Source organism: Telmatherina bonti (assembly GCF_933228915.1).
Source record: "Telmatherina bonti genome assembly, chromosome: 20".
NCBI lineage: Eukaryota > Metazoa > Chordata > Actinopteri > Atheriniformes > Telmatherinidae > Telmatherina > Telmatherina bonti.
In genome coordinates, this window is record NC_136618.1 from 15288726 (window position 1) to 15305144 (window position 16419).

General features: G+C 38.9%; 2 protein-coding genes across 2 annotated transcripts; one reads left to right on the forward strand and one right to left on the reverse strand.

Moving 5' to 3' along the window:
• Window positions 1–318: 318 nt before the first annotated feature.
• On the reverse strand, window positions 319–8079 carry fbxo15 (F-box protein 15; the record flags this gene model as incomplete). Its single annotated transcript, XM_079259629.1, has 9 exons — window positions 319–585; window positions 1398–1522; window positions 1924–2069; window positions 2675–2757; window positions 2905–3025; window positions 3121–3324; window positions 4833–5063; window positions 6070–6174; window positions 7979–8079. 9 exons carry the CDS (start codon window positions 8077–8079, stop codon window positions 319–321), a joined length of 1383 nt encoding a protein of 460 aa, XP_079115755.1.
• Window positions 8080–14480: 6401 nt separating this feature from the next.
• Window positions 14481–15871, forward strand: cbln2b (cerebellin 2b precursor; the record flags this gene model as incomplete). Its single annotated transcript, XM_079259927.1, has 3 exons — window positions 14481–14819; window positions 15466–15585; window positions 15674–15871. The coding sequence occupies exons 1-3, from the start codon at window positions 14532–14534 to the stop codon at window positions 15869–15871; spliced, it is 606 nt and encodes a 201-aa protein (XP_079116053.1). The 5' UTR covers window positions 14481–14531.
• Between the last annotated feature and the right edge of the window lie 548 nt (window positions 15872–16419).

Consider the following 16419-nt stretch of genomic DNA (forward strand, 5'->3'; position numbering starts at 1 on the left):
CAGAACTCAGGATCTGTGCGTACAAAAGACAACCTCAGAACATGTAAGACTTCTTTATGGTGTCCAAACAAACTCACGGGGGTGATAACTTTGCATTCTTTATATTGAGAAAGTACAATTAATATATGATATAGAAAACTGTAACATCAATAAATAAAACTGAGAGTCAGAACGAAAACGAGGCCAGCAGGGTTCGCATCCAGATGAGGTATTGTGGAAGATCCAGCCTTTCAGCTGTCCGAAAGTTGACAGCTGTGCTGGAAAACCTCAAATATGAAATGTTTCTAGTGGAATCTTCCCTGTAGAGATTCACCCTGATCAGTAACTTCTATGAAAATACTTGTTCACGGCGTCGACACGTATATGGAGAACTAAATTGATTAGAATAAAGTTCTTCTGTTCCTCCATCCACACAAGCTGCATTTTCACCTGAATGTCTGAGTCCTGGTGGACGATCAGGTAATGCTCACCGTCATAGTCATAAGAAACAGGAGTCTTTTCTGGTACCATGGAAACTGGAGAAGTGACACACCTGAAGGGTTTTCTGAATTCATCCAACAGAGTCAGACTCATGATGCAGCAGTTCTGGAATATGAGAAAAGACCTGCATCAGTATGGATGTTTCCTGTTTTTACTATAAAACACAGGAAATATGATCCATTTAGTCCCTTATTCACACATGCAGATGTGCACACATGGATGTAAGGCCTCCTCTGCCTCTTAACCCGGATTAAAACTATAAAACTGAACATTTAACACCCTTCACATAATCCTAAACTCACCTAATTCTAACCACTTAAACAAAGTCTTAACCCTCAGAAATCATTTTGGATCTGTGATGATTACACAGAGAACCCACAAGCTAATGTGCTTACACACAGCTACATGTCAGCATTTTACTTTTCACAGCTACTTTGAAAACAACTTGTCTATATCTGGTTTTTTTTTTTTTTCCAAGATAAAATAAGCACATTTCCTTTTCTTCACCTCTCAGATGACTGCCTCCATTAAAGTTGGTGTCATACATCTTCTCCTTAGCAGTTGCTTTAATTTTCACATCCAATAAGCTGTGGTGCCAAGAACTTTGTCATATCCGAATGATAAATGAATGGAACTTGTAAATCCACGAATAACTAAATTACGAATAGTAATCAACCTTGTGCACATATAAAAAATGTAACCAAAGGAAAAAAAATGCATCCACACTCCAAAAATCTGTGTTTATGCCATTTAAACCACTGGCAGACAAACTGCTTGGTGCAGGCATGAAGACATATGAATATCACTATAATTTTAATGTAAAATAAAGTGTAAGAAACACACTTTAAGATGCTTTAGGGATACATTATCTTTTTCTGCTGGGCAATAATAGAACAGTTACAAGCGCATGCCCTTACCTCTATGGCTCCCTGCAGAGCTTCGCATCGCCAGGGCAGCTTGACGCTGCCTGTCAGAGGTGTGTGCTGAGACAGGTTTGTCCTGCTAATGGCAGCTAACTGGATCAGTCCATCAGCGATCTGAGCTGGTCAAAGGAAACAACAGAAAAGCCTGTTTGCTAAGAAGGGTAGCATGCTATACAGGAAAACAATTAGAGAAAACAGCTTAATATAAAGATAAATATGAGTAACATCAATGTGAAATGTGCAAATGTAACTTTCACAGTGTGCATGCAGAATGTGAACTCTTTTAGTTTACACTGTGAATACAGCTGCAGCTAGAAGCTTCACCGGCATGACAGAATGAGAGAAAAAAAAAAACAAAAAAACTTTTCTTTAGCGTTTCATAAATTCACAGTGAGAGGCAAAAAGAAATGGGAGCAAATGACTTCTTGACAATTCTCCATCTGATCTTTATTCATGCAGAAGTTACTATACATGTAAATGATCCAGCGCAACTTTGTGAGTGTGAGTCTAAATAGATTACCTCTGGGGCAGAAGAGCTTGGAAAAGCTGCCAGACATGAGCTCGCATACAGTGTCGTGGAGAACAATGTGTAGTTTGTAACCATGGAGACCATACTCTGGGTCTATGTCATCGAAAGGGAGTTTGACGACTGGCTCCTCATAAGGTCTGGATCGAAAAATAAATAAATAAATAAACTGAGAGACTATTATGAAAAATATATTTCATTACAAAGCTGTTTCAGAGGTTTATTTGTTTTTTGTGGATTCTAACCATAATATGCAGCAACACTACTGTGATCTCATAAAACACCAGTAGAGGGGGGTATATACACACTATGCCAAAGTGTAAACTCAGAGATGTGTGTGATCCTGACAGGGCTCATGAATTCCCAATGTGTGATCATTGTGCAACTCTTTTAAAACCACACATCACCTTTACTATTAAATATCACATAACCTGAATCAGATCTTCTCAGATGGATTTGAAAAATTAAGCACTGTAAGATTTTTTAAAAGAGAGAAGTTCCAACATTTATAAGATTATCAATAAATATAAGATCTCATAGAAATTCCAACGCTAGGGACAGCATACATTTATCTGGTGAAATCTACATGCTACTGCAGAGGGGCATACATGGGTCACATCAGGAGCATCGAATGAATCCAGTCAACGACTGAATCCTTGCAATATGAGCCATAACCAAGTGATGGTGACACAATGAACACAATTTAAGAGTGTGGGTAAAAAGAGCCTGCTCTACAGCAGCTTACCGAACACATGACCCCTGAATGCTTCTCTCTACTAGTCTGTGAAAGTGCAGAGTGAACACGATGAAGGCAATGGCGGACTGGTCCTGCAAAAAGAGACATCATTTGAATTGCTTTTATTTTTGTCGGGCTAAAATCGGTCACTTTGACATAAACAGGCACACTTCACACTGCTTCAGCTAAATTTATGAATAATAATGGAGAAATGGTACGGCTGCGTGTGTAGTAATTACCCTCCACACACCGATGATGATTCCAGGCTGTACGAGCTTCAGCTGCACCAGTCTGTCCTGGCCAAGGACCTTTGTTCTTACAGTTAGAGGCTGTATGTCCAGCTTTGCCATGAGGGACCTCCTGTCCAAGTGCGACGAAGAAAACAAAGGAGACAGTTGGTTTCACAGAAAGATGAGGAGACAGAGAGGGTTGAATTGGAGTCTGACTGTCTTTACTTCTTGAGGCCGGGGCAGGTGAGGGCATTCCTCTTGACACCGTGGAGTTGAAGGGTAGAAATCTGCTCCAAGTCAGGCAAGTAGTCTCCTCCGCTCCAGCACAGTGTCAGAGAAGTCTCGAAGAACTGGGACCAGCTCAGCTCCAAAGTACTCTCATGTCCTGACTTATCAGTGATTGTCAGTTCCCAGGTGACACACAGGCTTCTAGAGGAAGATAACGCCGTGCTGAAGTAAAGCAAACCGATTTTTGCAGAATGGGGTGAGAACACAGCTTCCATTTCCACCAAACCAAGCTGAGATTAACAGGTTTGCTTCTTTACTGAGTTAGAAAACAGTAGTTTAAGTTCCCAAAGAGAAACAAATCAAATCTATTAATTCAGTTTAATGCAATGCAGTCGCTTGCAGTATTTTACAAAGCTGCTTTGCTTTTGAAATCAGGTGAATTCTTAAGTTAATAGCTTTACCATTTTGTCATCAATAAACAGTAGCATAACTCCATTTAAGCTGCTCGTGCTCATGAAATGATATGCAATGGATGAAATAAAACTCCAGCCGTTGTGATACATCTCTTGATCCAGTTCAGTCGAAGCTGTGATTCACGGCTGCCCTGACTGTGACGCAGCCGGTTTCTTGCCTAGGCACCATCCAATATCAATTAAGTGCAGGAACAAAGCTAAAAACTGGAGCAGCCCAGGAGGCCCCAGATGACCCAAGGGATTTTCCGTCTGTACTGTCTGTATTTGCGATGTCTTGTGAAATGATTATTACCAAGGTAAATCACATGCTCCTCAGTGTCTCTAACAGACAAACCCCCATGGGGATTGTCTCAGCTGGTGGTAGGAGAAAGGGATGGGAAGGTGTGGGTGCATGTGTCTGTGTCTGTGTGTGTTGGGGGATGAGGGGTTGGGGGAGGCTAAGTAATTTATTTCAACAATTCACACTGCCTCTGCAAGGAACACAATTATTTCTACTTCCCCTCTGTAGCACAGCGACTGCTACAGAACTCAAAATTGAGTGCTGCACAGCCTCTAATCAGAGGTTATAAAAACACAGCAGAAACCGCAGAGGAGGTGGTGAAGGAGCTTTCCCTCTGCGTGCTGGCATCCCCTAGAGCACACATCACATTCAGACACAGACTTTCTTTCTCACCTTTAATAAGACAGTGACAGTGTCATTAAGCGCGATATGAAGGCGGGGGGGGCAAACCATGCTTTGTTTTTGATTGCAAGCAGCTTGTCTCCTGTCTCTGGCCTTGAACTTTCCCCACAGCAGGAGTAGATTTCCAAAGTTTTCTAACAATGAAGGAATGCCTAATGGAGCTGCTGCAAGTTGAAGGGAAAAAGGAGTCGGAAAGAAAAAAAAAAACTATAAATGCAGTTTATGTCAGAGTATATGCAGTCTGATCAGCAGACTGCGCTGAAACTGAAATAAGGTGAAGCTATATATGAAAACAAATCCACACAAGGATTTACCAAAGAGTTTTTTTTTAACACCTAAGTGAATGAAAATCTCAAATGCTTGCAAAAAAAAAACAAAAAAAAAAACATATGCCAATAACTCAATTAGCAAAAAAGAAACACTTGTGCTTCTTAAGTGTCGGCTAAGTGAAATAAAGTGGCCGGTACACTAAGCAAACAACAAACCTAAAATTCTCCATCTAAACTGCTTTTCAAAGACCATTTTTTTTTGCCAGTTTCTGCCTCTTACTGCACCTGAGAACCTGCTTGGTTTGGCTGGGAAGACCAGTGTGGCAGCTGATGCTTCCAAGAAGCCGTTTCCACTTGTTTGTGTCCCGGGCCACAACAGTCTTGAAGTAGCACCACTTCCAATGACCAGCAGCTTGGTCCTGTTCCTCCATCGTCAGCGCCAAGTCATCCTTGCAGCAAGGTTTCTGCTTTCTGTTCTTGCCAAACTCAGCCATATATCTCTTCATCCAAAGAGCACTGGATTGATGGAAATGGAAAGCACAAAGAATGACAAATTTTGGTTAGTGAAAAACCTCCAGAAAATGGTTTATTAACCAATGATTAGACTGTGTTGAATCTCCTTTGCTAATTTAAAATGCAAACAATCCTCCCACTTGCTTGGAGTGGATATGCTCTTGAATTACACTTTTAAAAAAAGCTGAATTGCATTAGATTACTGTTTGGAAATGTCATTTTCTGTCTGGCTTGACAGAAGCAGACAAGTATTATTTTAGAGGATGCTTTATAGATCAATTAATCTGTCAACATTCTGTCAATCTGTCAATTAATCTGTCAACATTCATAAACAGCTATTGTGATTTCATAGTGAAATGCCTCCGAAGCCAAACATCATCTAAATGTGGATATTTTCTTTTTTTAATTCTCTTTAAATAGGCTTAGTGAGTTGAGAAAAATCATGTTTAATCCATATTTTTAGGTCCAACTTCTGCAATGATCCTGGGAAAAATTTGAAGGGACAAGCCAGTTAACCCTACACAGACATGAACCCACTAAAGTGCCCTCTGCATGACAGAACAAGCATGAGCACCAGATTTTAATGGGTTTAAGATCATTTAAAAAACAGTCTGTCATGCTGTTTGCTGCTGAAATCAGCTACTGTATTAATTTATGAAGATTTAAATTATTCATGTAAACAGTTCAGCCTTGCTTTAATTGTTGGTATATATACAATTGCATCATCTTGTGATATTGTGATGAATATATCTCAGTATTCAACATTTTAAACATGAACAATTGATAAAAAATAAATAAAAAAACCTAAAAAGAGTGTGTATCAACATTAATAATGTTGTTTGAAAATCATACAGTGTTAAATATTTTATTTCATTAAATTCTCCCAGAGGATTCAAAATGACATGAAACATCTGCACTTCTGCTCTTTTGTTGCTGGCTTAGATCAACATGCTCGTGTATTTAATATGCTCTTTTTGTTGCACGCAAACAATCCCTGAATGATACTTACTTATCACTTGCAAGATGATAGAAGAGCTTATTGGTGTGGCTGATGCTGAAAAGTGCAGATGCATCCAGGTATGACAGAATCTGAACCAGGATCTCATGTGGCAGGCTACAATAAAGATAATCCAGCATCAGGACACGGTAGTGACATCAGAGTTTCATGTTTTCTGCCATTCGGTTTATGGACAAATATATATTTCTCCAACTACAATGTCATCCATATGTTAATGAGAAATATTGATCGGGCCTGTCTGACTACAAATTAGTGAAGCAAAGCTGTCCAATTTAAACATTTGAGAGAATAACATTCATGTTTTCACTACCTGTCTAAGCAGTCAATAAGATTTCACTGCTTATCAAATACCAGATTAAATTACTTTATGATTGTTATGTTGAATGATTAAAATATACATGTTGATTAAACAAGTGAAGTGGCACAATTTTATCTTAAAATTCCCATTATTTAACTAGTTAACCTTAAACCAAGAGCTATATACACAGATGGTGTTCACTTTTCTTCCCGTGGACATAGCACACGATGCAACCAGATATTTAATTCACATTCTATCCACAATTTTGCCCACTGAAAATAAAATAATCAAAATATGATAAAAAAAAAAAAGAAAAAAAAAAGCATATAGCCATATCAGCCTGGGTTAAACTGATATGTAAATTCATTAATTAGTAGATCAGAATCAATAATTCATTGAAAAAAAGTCAGCATTTAAATATCATGAGATAAAAATAACAGCATTGACTTTGATTTGGGGGATTTTATGGGACTTTTTTCAGGTTTTTCTGACACTTGGTTGACTTTACAGAGGAGATTAAAAATAATCAGCAACAACAAAAAGATGTTTAAAAACGTGTAAATATAAGCCTAGCTTATATTTAGTATAAAATATGAATGAAAACAGAACACAAGAATCAGCAAATGTCATATATCAAACACAATTGCAACAAAAAACAAGTTAAATGTTGAAACTGAGGTATTTTGCTATTTAATTAAAATATGAGTCAATCTATAATTTTATGAAGACAAAAGAGTTGGCTGAGTAGCCAATAGCTGGCTCAACAAAAAGCTTAAAACTGAAAAGAAGCTGGTGAAAGAAAAACTTTGAAACTGGATTAACTGGGAGCAGGCCCAGCATCCAACTATGTATAAAAAGAGCACCTAAAAGAGGCAGAGTCTCTTGGAAGGAAAGAATTATTCATCCTCACTGATTAACTATCTTTCTTGAGATTTGTTTCTCTCTTAAATTTATAAGTTAATATTTTTAGGTAAGAGTGAAATATCTCACTTTTCAGATTTGTGTATTAAATCCCTAATACAGTATTATTTCAGATTAGCCAATCATTGCATTTTGTTTTGATTTACATTTTTCATACCATCTTAACTTTGTTGTAATGCTCTGATCAACACTTTCTACAGACATGAAAGTACCATGCACTCTACATCTTTTGCACATGTTTCTTTTGCAAAGGTGCAATAAGTGTTAAAAAAAAAAAAAAAAAAAAAAAGGGGCAAAAAATGGCAGTAAAGACAATCATCTAACACAACATGTTTCAGCTATCAGGAGTATGAACTTTGCTTAAACATTACTGTTGGAACTTTTGAACAGAATACCTCTGTATAGGGGAAATGATAGTTAAAATAAACATGTTTCCTTGTGTGTTTGACCTGCTATTGTACCGATGCTGAAAAGAAAGGACAGGAAAGGATCAAATACCTCATGTTTGCAGTGAGTTTTCATTGAGGTAGTTGTGTTTCACTGCTATAAATCTCACCAGTCATAGGACTAGATAGCCTTGACTTGCCAGTTTCTCAACACAGCCTGCTTGAAGTGCAGAATGACAAGTTTAAAAAAAGAAAGATAAAAAAAAAAAAAAAGAGGCTTGCTCTGAAAGATTACCTTTCGATGAAGTTGCGAGTGGATGTTGGAAATGATTTGTCAGCTCTTTTGGTTGTCCTTACTGCCCGCAATCTAGAAACAGCTGCTTTCGCAGCCGCCATTTGTTTCACTGCGCCTGACATGCTTGTGAAAATTTATAGACAACCTGGAAAGAGATCACGGAACGTTCAAAGTCACGATTCCTAGAGAGAGAACGCTTCGACACTCCAAAAACTTCCCCATTCGGTTAAATTTAGAGAGCATTTATGTTCTTTTTCTTAAAAAAAAAAAAAAAAAAAACATCTGTTGAGGTGACTGAATGTCAGCGTCTAGTTGCCACGGTGATGTCCGTTGAAGTTTTTGGCTCGATGAGAAACATTATTTCCGGTAAACACACTTGATTTTCCTTAAGTAGTGTGGGGTTACGGTCTTCGATTTTACTGAAAATAAATACATACTTAAGATAAATAAGTAAATAAGCAAGCTGGCTAACTGACCATTAATATAATTATATTTTTGCTTTTATGTTTTTTTTTTTCCATTATATACATATTTTGGTATCTCAACAATATGTTCAACAAGGTTGTAGGTCTAAATGTTTCAGGAAGCTAAACTTTGTCCTGACATGGATTGACTTCACGTGTTTTAATAAAATAAACGTCATAAAAATAATAATAATAATAAAAAAGACAGAATCATGTTAGCACAAAACAGAAATTAATAAAACAACAACAACATCTTGCAACATGTAATAAATTCTGGCGATGTGTGTGAAATGACTGGATAGAAAAATATGCACCCCTGAAAATGTAAATGTCTTATGTCTTTATAAACAAATGTTGAACGATTTTGATTTACAATAAAAAAGTTCAAAGAAAACGGCATCACCGCAATATATTGAAAAGATGTAATTCATTTAGTTTTAATAACTTTACAAAGTTTTCATTTCTAAAATTTACTATTAATGTATTAATGGCTTTTTTCTAGAAATTGGGAAAGAAAAGCTTTTTAAAGCATAGGAGTTGTAGCAAGAGGAAACACAAATGAAGACTGCAAATCAATGTAGTAGTACAAAACATCATTTGGACAATCTTCTTTCTCTTGTTCTGGAATATCGTATCAATAGAAACGACACATTAATAAGACTGAAATCTTTTAGCAGCCCGGTAAAACAATAATTGTCGATTCTGAAATTACTCATATACTTGTTAATATTCATGTTTTAAAGTGCATTGGAGTTTTCCATTTTTCCACATGTGTGTATGTAACCCTAACCTGCTGCAAATTTAGCAATGGCTAACAAATTAACAAAGAAATAAGTTGAATATTTCTTCAATTTAAACAGGACTTAAAGATAAAGTGGAGTTCACCCCTAAAAAATTGCGAAGATAAAGTATCTAAACAATCAGAGGAAACTGGTTTTTTTTGGGGGTTTTTTTTTTCATAAAACTGCAAGTTAAAATAGTTACATGTGATCAGAAACACTTCATAAAACCCCTGAATCAGTGTGAATGAAGTCAGATAAGTGCATCTAAAAATAAGGTAATATTTAGAGCCAGAAAAGCTGCTGCCTTCTCTGGCCCTGAGCTTTATTAGGGATGGAGTGAAGTGGAAAACTGCCCTTCGGTCTGACCAATTAAAAAGTTCAATTTCATTTCAAAATGATGAGCACCCTGTCATCTGAGCTAAAGAGAAGAGGGACCATCTGGCTTGTTCTGAGCGCAGTATCCATGGTTTCTGTGTGTCCTTGTGCATCACCCAAACCTATCTATCTATCTATCTATCTATCTATCTATCTATCTATCTATCTATCTATCTATCTATCTATCTATCTATCTATCTATCTATCTATCTATCTATCTATCTATCCTTTTGTAGCAACATCTTTTGAATTAAAAACTCTTTTTGTATTGCTGCCCTGTAAATGTGCAGCATATTCCATCTGATATATTTTAAAACTATTTTATTTTTTGTCTTTCATTATTACAAGTATTCAAATGCATCTTGTTTTGTTTAACAGCAGTCATCATTTCTTTTTTTCTTACTTAATGAACAAACAGCTTTTGTATTTTTACACCAAGTTAACACAACTAAATTAGAAACGAGCCACATGCATTCACTTCAAAATTTGTAAAGAAGCTGATAGATTTGAAGTGGGAGATTATAGGGAGTAAGAACATATTTGTAACTCATCATGTGCCAGTGATTTTACAGCACAATTGGAGTTGCACACATGGAAGTCTTGCTTTACAATTACCATAATTGGTGATCAATGAGAAAGATTGCATGTAATACAGGTTTAGGGTACAGCAACAACAACAACAAAAAAGAAACTTGTCAGAAAAGTACAGATAATGACTATTAGCTAGCAGGGACCTTTCTGTGCAGACTTTGCATGTCCTCTCCACTTATGTGTGGGAAACTCCAGTTTTCATACTAAAACATGCAGGTTAAGTTCATTGGGAGTGGTTGCTTGTCTCACTGTGTTGGCCCTGCTTCTTGCCTGCCAATTGCTGGGACAGACTCCAGTCCCCACAACCCTGAATTGGACTAAGTGGTATAGAAAATGCATGCAGTGCTGGGCAGTGAGTATAGGACTCACTGAAGGACATGAAAACTCCATGCCACCCTCATGAAGTCAGTCGCTGACAAAACAATCAGACACAATTATACCAGTAACCTGCTGATGGTCATTTGGTTTCTCTCCAGTGGAGCTCATCCTGTTTCTCCTTGTGCAAAGAAGCAGATGCTGGTTCTAAGGCTTCTGCTTGTGCAGCTCCTCCAGAGTAACTTCCAGTCCTCTAAAATCTCCTCCATGCTCTTGGGACTGCGCTGGGAGGCAAAACAAACCTTTTGGTGATGGCACATATTAATGTGCCATCCTGGAAGGGTTGGATTGAGTGTGCAACCTGTGTTGTACAAGGCACCACCTGTTTTGTGAGTTGTCATTGTAGCCCCACAAATTCACCTGCTTTTAATTTAATTAACACCAAAGTAAGCTGATTAACAACCTTCTCTGCTACTCAACTGGCAAGATCAATATTCCACAAGTTTAATTGATCTGATGCTAAACTCTGATTAAAATGTGTTTCTTTAATTTATTTGAGCAGCAGATTTGCTGTTGGAGTTGCAGGCATGTCTGGGAATCCAGTTCTCCTCCAAATAACAGATAAATGTTGCAAATATTACATTTTTGATTTATTTGATTTTAAATCACATTAAAATTAATGTGTCATTTTGCCCAATGCGCAAACTTACTGTTTAAAAAGAACTGGGAAAAGTTAACCATAGAATATGCTGATTTCAAAAGATGCATGTGTGCAGCATGGAAATTGATTGGGAAAAAATATGTGAAGATTTTTGAGGCATGTTGTGCATCAAAGGGTAAAGAAAAAAAAAACTTTTTTCAAAGACCAGGTGATGCAAGACAGCAGTAAAAACACCCCTATCACAAATTGTTTGAAAGGTTTGGCTGGAATTAATTTGAAAAATGGTCATATAGTGTTAAAAAAGAATTCTGTAAAATACAGGCAAATTAATTTGCAGGATACTGCATTTTGATTTTATTAGGATTTTTATTTGTTGTTTTTTTTTTTTACAGAAAGGATGTTCTGTACTTTAACCTCTTTTGAGAGAATCCCAGATCTGCTCATATTTTCCAGCACCTTAACAATTTATTCCACCTGCTTTATTTCAATTTCAACCACAACTCTGTCTGAAACTCCCTAAAATTTCAGTGGTCTACCTTAATTCATTCCAGCATTGAAGTGAATAACAGAATCCAGCCTGCAAAAAATGTGATAGCTGCAAGTATTAACACAAACTAATATCTGTTACTGTGAGCTTAAGCCTGCAGTATTTTCTCTCTGGGTTACTAATATAACACCTCATCAGGGTATTAATCCAGAACTAGCAGGGGGCGAACAAGTAAGATTGATGCCATTTGTCTCCTCACACATCCTAAGGTAGAGGTCATGTCTTACTGATGTAAGTCGAGAAGACATCACACACTATGTCTATCACTCTCTCTGCACTGAACCCGACCTCACAAATGAAGCAGTTTGAGAATCTGACCTCATTTCAGAAATGAACACACTGTGTCATTTATAGCTACATGCAGACAGATGGATGTGCAGACAGATGGACAAGCAGATATTCATTTTAAAGTAGACATTTCAACATGGTGACGTGAGCACACAGAGGATGCTTGAAGAGGGTGAATCAGATGAAAGTGGATTTCTTGTGACAGTAAACTCCTGCAAGAAATTACTGTCATGAGCCAAATAAAATATAAAAACATGTGAGAAATGTGAAAAACTGCATTAAACACAAAGCAAAGAAGGTTGAAGATTAGTCCTCGGCTTTGCAAAAGCAGATGTCTTGCTTTAAGATAACCGCAAAACCAACCTCTAGGTTTCTGGAAGCTCGTAGGCTCTGCTGGCTGTCACGGAAAATAACCATAACCCTGTTGTCAGTTTGGCCGATCAGCTTGCCTGATGGAAGAGAAGTCCCTTTCAGGGCAACAGCAGCCTCTGGTATGGTAATGTTATGTAGGCCACATCCCTTTCCTGTGCATGTCCCCCGTACTTGACATTTGATGTTTTCTGTAGTTGTGTGTCCTTCCGAAGGCCTGGGGACAGTTGTGGCTCTTGGATACCTGATGTCACCCTTCCGCATGATTTGTTGGGAAGCTCTGACAGTGCAATGTTTGTCAAAAGGGACTGTGGGGGAAGGCGGGGGTCATGGGGGGTGTTAACCATAATCAAGTCTAAAATTAAGTCTTTTCTTTTAAGTGGATGGCTTTTAATGCTTTTCGAAAGATCTGGTGGCCATTTCACGTGTCACAGAGTCAGATTTCTGTCAAAGCATTGTATGCTTCTTCACAGTGGGATTCTTTACCTTCAGATTATCTGCTGCTTCAGTTAAAAAGTCCAAAACTTACATACTTAAATCAAATGAAATCCAGTCGTGATGAGCAGAATGAAAATAGTTCTTTCTTCCTTCCTTGAGTGGTTGAAGTTAAAGACAGTCCATGAAGCTCCTCTCAGTTTGCATATCTGGAAATGACAGCTCATTAAAGGTCTAAAGCAAAGGTTTGCCACTCTTCAAGCCCACTCTCATACCATTCAGGGCTGTGGAGAACTGATAGGGACCCTCTACACAGCTCTTCAAAGGATGATGACATGTCAGGACTTAAAAGGAAAAGGTTAAAGGTGCGCTGGAGAGGCGCAGGTCATTCCCTGTGAAGTGAGCATTTTTGAAGTGTCCCCTGCTTTCAGCTTGCCTATTATATCTTTGTTGATTTTCAATGTGAACGTAAAACCATCCTTTGATTTGTCACTAAAGACAACTATTAATATAAAATGAAAGCATATGTACGACATGGGTTATTTACTTGAAATATTTCAATGTCTTGATTTATTTCATTAATGATACAAGCCTCAGAAACTTGTCCTGCGCAGCTGAAATCCGCCACTGGATGGCGCACAAGTCTTTTTACTGGACTCGTCCAACTGTTTGTTTAAGTCTTTAAATTGGTGACATATAAATGCATTCTGAATATACCATGCCACAGCAGGGTTATCCAATGCAGCCCCTTTCATTTCAGATTAATCAGGTCGAGAGATGAGAATATCACAGCATATTAATGACAGACACTGAGAGAAAGTGATCCTCGGTGTCCTCAGGGGGTCCTGAGTTCACAGGACCGAGCTGATTAATATGTAAACAAACCCATTACTCTACGCATATGCTCTTAATTGCAGGACACTTCTGGGGAAGTGTAGTTGCAGCAGCTACACGCAAAAAAAAAAAAAAAAAAAAAAAAATGGGCGTGAGTTGTCCCTCGAAAGGGAGCCCAGAGACACAGGGGTGTTTTTTTTTTTTTTTTTTAGTTACCAATGATCTGAGCGCTCACTCCATACTGGGAGAGACAGAGAACACACCAGCGGGATGGAAGGCACAGGTAGGTCTAGGTTTGCCTTGTCTTGTTTTCACTAAGAAATGACTGAAAAGTGTTTGTTTTAGTGTATTTCCAAACAAGCCGGGGGTAAGGAGGGGAGGGGGGTAACGTAGCAGAACATTGCTCATTTTAATGCAGCAGAAAGTGCTTCACACCAGCACAGATGGATCATTTGATCAAAAGCACGCGGTTATGGAATGACTATCAGTTTCCATAGTATTTACTGTCGGCGGCTGCTGTTCATTTTTTTACGCATGATGCTCATTTTACGCGCGCACAATGTGTCAAGTTTGGTGACTCAAATATTTCAAATTTGCATCTGCACTGTTGTTTTAAAAGACTATTGTAACTTTTGCTCTTATATCATCAGGGTTTACAACAGTAGCTGTTTGAATATTCTCCCAAAATCAAGAAAGACGCACAGGAGGGAGGGGAGTCTCAACCAGAGAGAGTCGGGGTGCGTCTCTGTCAGAGTGTTTGGGAGAGTGAGGGAGCATCACAGAGAAACAGAGTGGGGAAGTGAGAAGAGGAACTAAGTCTGGACCAGGTGATCGACAAACCTCCAAGGGGCTGCCTGGTTGTATCATTGTACACGGGATCAGTGATCCAACCATGGTACTAGCGGGCTGTACTGGACCGTGTGCCACCCTGGCACTGGCTCTCCTCTTGGGATGTGGCGTGGTTCTCTGCCTCGGCCAGAACGATACGGAACCCATCGTGCTGGAAGGGAAGTGTCTAGTGGTGTGCGACTCGAACCCTTCTTCGGACGGAGCGGTGACCTCCTCTCTTGGCATCTCTGTCCGCTCTGCTGGGGCAAAGGTGGCTTTTTCCGCCGTGCGTGGGACCAATCATGAGCCGTCAGAAATGAGCAACACGTCAATGACCATCTATTTTGACCAGGTGAGGTTACCTTTCAATTCAACATGTCAAGTTTCCAAAAAAGAAAAAAAATCTTACCTAAATTGAAACTGTTCACGACATATTTGCATAATTGCTACGATCTCTCGCCTTCTGTGGCTGAGCAGAACTTGTTTGGCATGTTTGGCTGATTTCCAATCACTTCTGACGCTGTGTGTGATCTGAGCCTTGAGCATCCCTTTCCCACATCGAGTTGTTTTTCCCTTTGTAACGCGTCCAAATATCGCTGTGCGTAATTGGCGCGATTAGGAGACGCGCTGCCAAAAAGGACTGATCGTTCACGCAGAATCATTTATCAGATAAGCGGACGCGTTTACATTGCAGTTTTTGCAGATGTGATTAGCTGTTCCAATAACACTTGACGGCTGAGGTCTTTGGACAGCGGCCTGTTAACGTGCATCAAACTGGGAACCCTCCCAAACTGCGTCTGAGGCGCAGCCTAAAGCACTTGGCACACCACAACCAGGCTCTCTGATGTGCCTTTTTGCAGTTACTATGCAAAGCAGACACGAAAATACACAATTACAAAACAGCTGTTCTGCTGACTGATGAATGCAGATAGAAAAATTAAATGAGGCACGGTTTTATTTTGCTCCCTTTTCTTTCTTTCTTCTCCTTTTGGTCGCAGGTTCTAGTGAATATCGGCAACCATTTCGATCTTAAAGCAAGTGTTTTCCAGGCTCCAAGAAGGGGGATCTATAGTTTCAGCTTTCATGTGGTGAAGGTTTACAACAGACAAACCATACAGGTGAGCAAATAGCTGGTCTGCATTCAGCATTTAATTGATTCCGCGCTCTCAGACTAAACTCCGAGCTTGTTTCTGCTCATCCTTGCAGGTGAACCTGATGCAGAATGATTATCCAGTTATATCAGCATTTGCCGGTGACCAGGACGTTACAAGAGAGGCGGCCAGTAACGGAGTACTGCTGATGGTGGAACGGGAGGACCGGGTCTATTTGAAGCTGGAACGGGGCACCCTTATGGGCGGATGGAAATACTCCACCTTCTCAGGCTTTTTAGTCTTTCCTCTATAATTTGCGACGAGTCACGTCGCAAGGGACTCTTAATTAAGCTGAGGAACAAAAAGAAAAAAAGAAAAACAAATCAAACAAAATAAAAAAGGAAAAAAAAAAAATCACGCCATTTATTTTGAACTTAAATAACTGTCAGCCAAGGAAGCCGACGACTTTCTGTAAACTCGCCTACTATCCAGCCAGATATGAACATTTTCCTTGGAGTTTCATATATTCAAATCCATCTGTCAACTTTCACGCAATCTGGATGACTAAACATATTGATCGGCCAGTGATTGGCATGTGCTTGATGGGTATGTGGATTTTTTTCTTCTTCTTCTTCTTCTTCCTTGCCTGGAAAACAAACTTTGCCGACAGAGAAGCGGGTTCACGTGGTTCCACACTGACAAGGGAGAGGATGAGGAGTGGAGGAAGCGATGTCCTGGACAGGCCGTCTATGTTATGCTCTACTTTATGTTTGTATAGCCTTAAAGAATATATGTTTTTTTTTGTTTGTTTTTTTTTCACGTCCAAAAGTGAAGTATATGGAATTATGGACAACCAGAGAA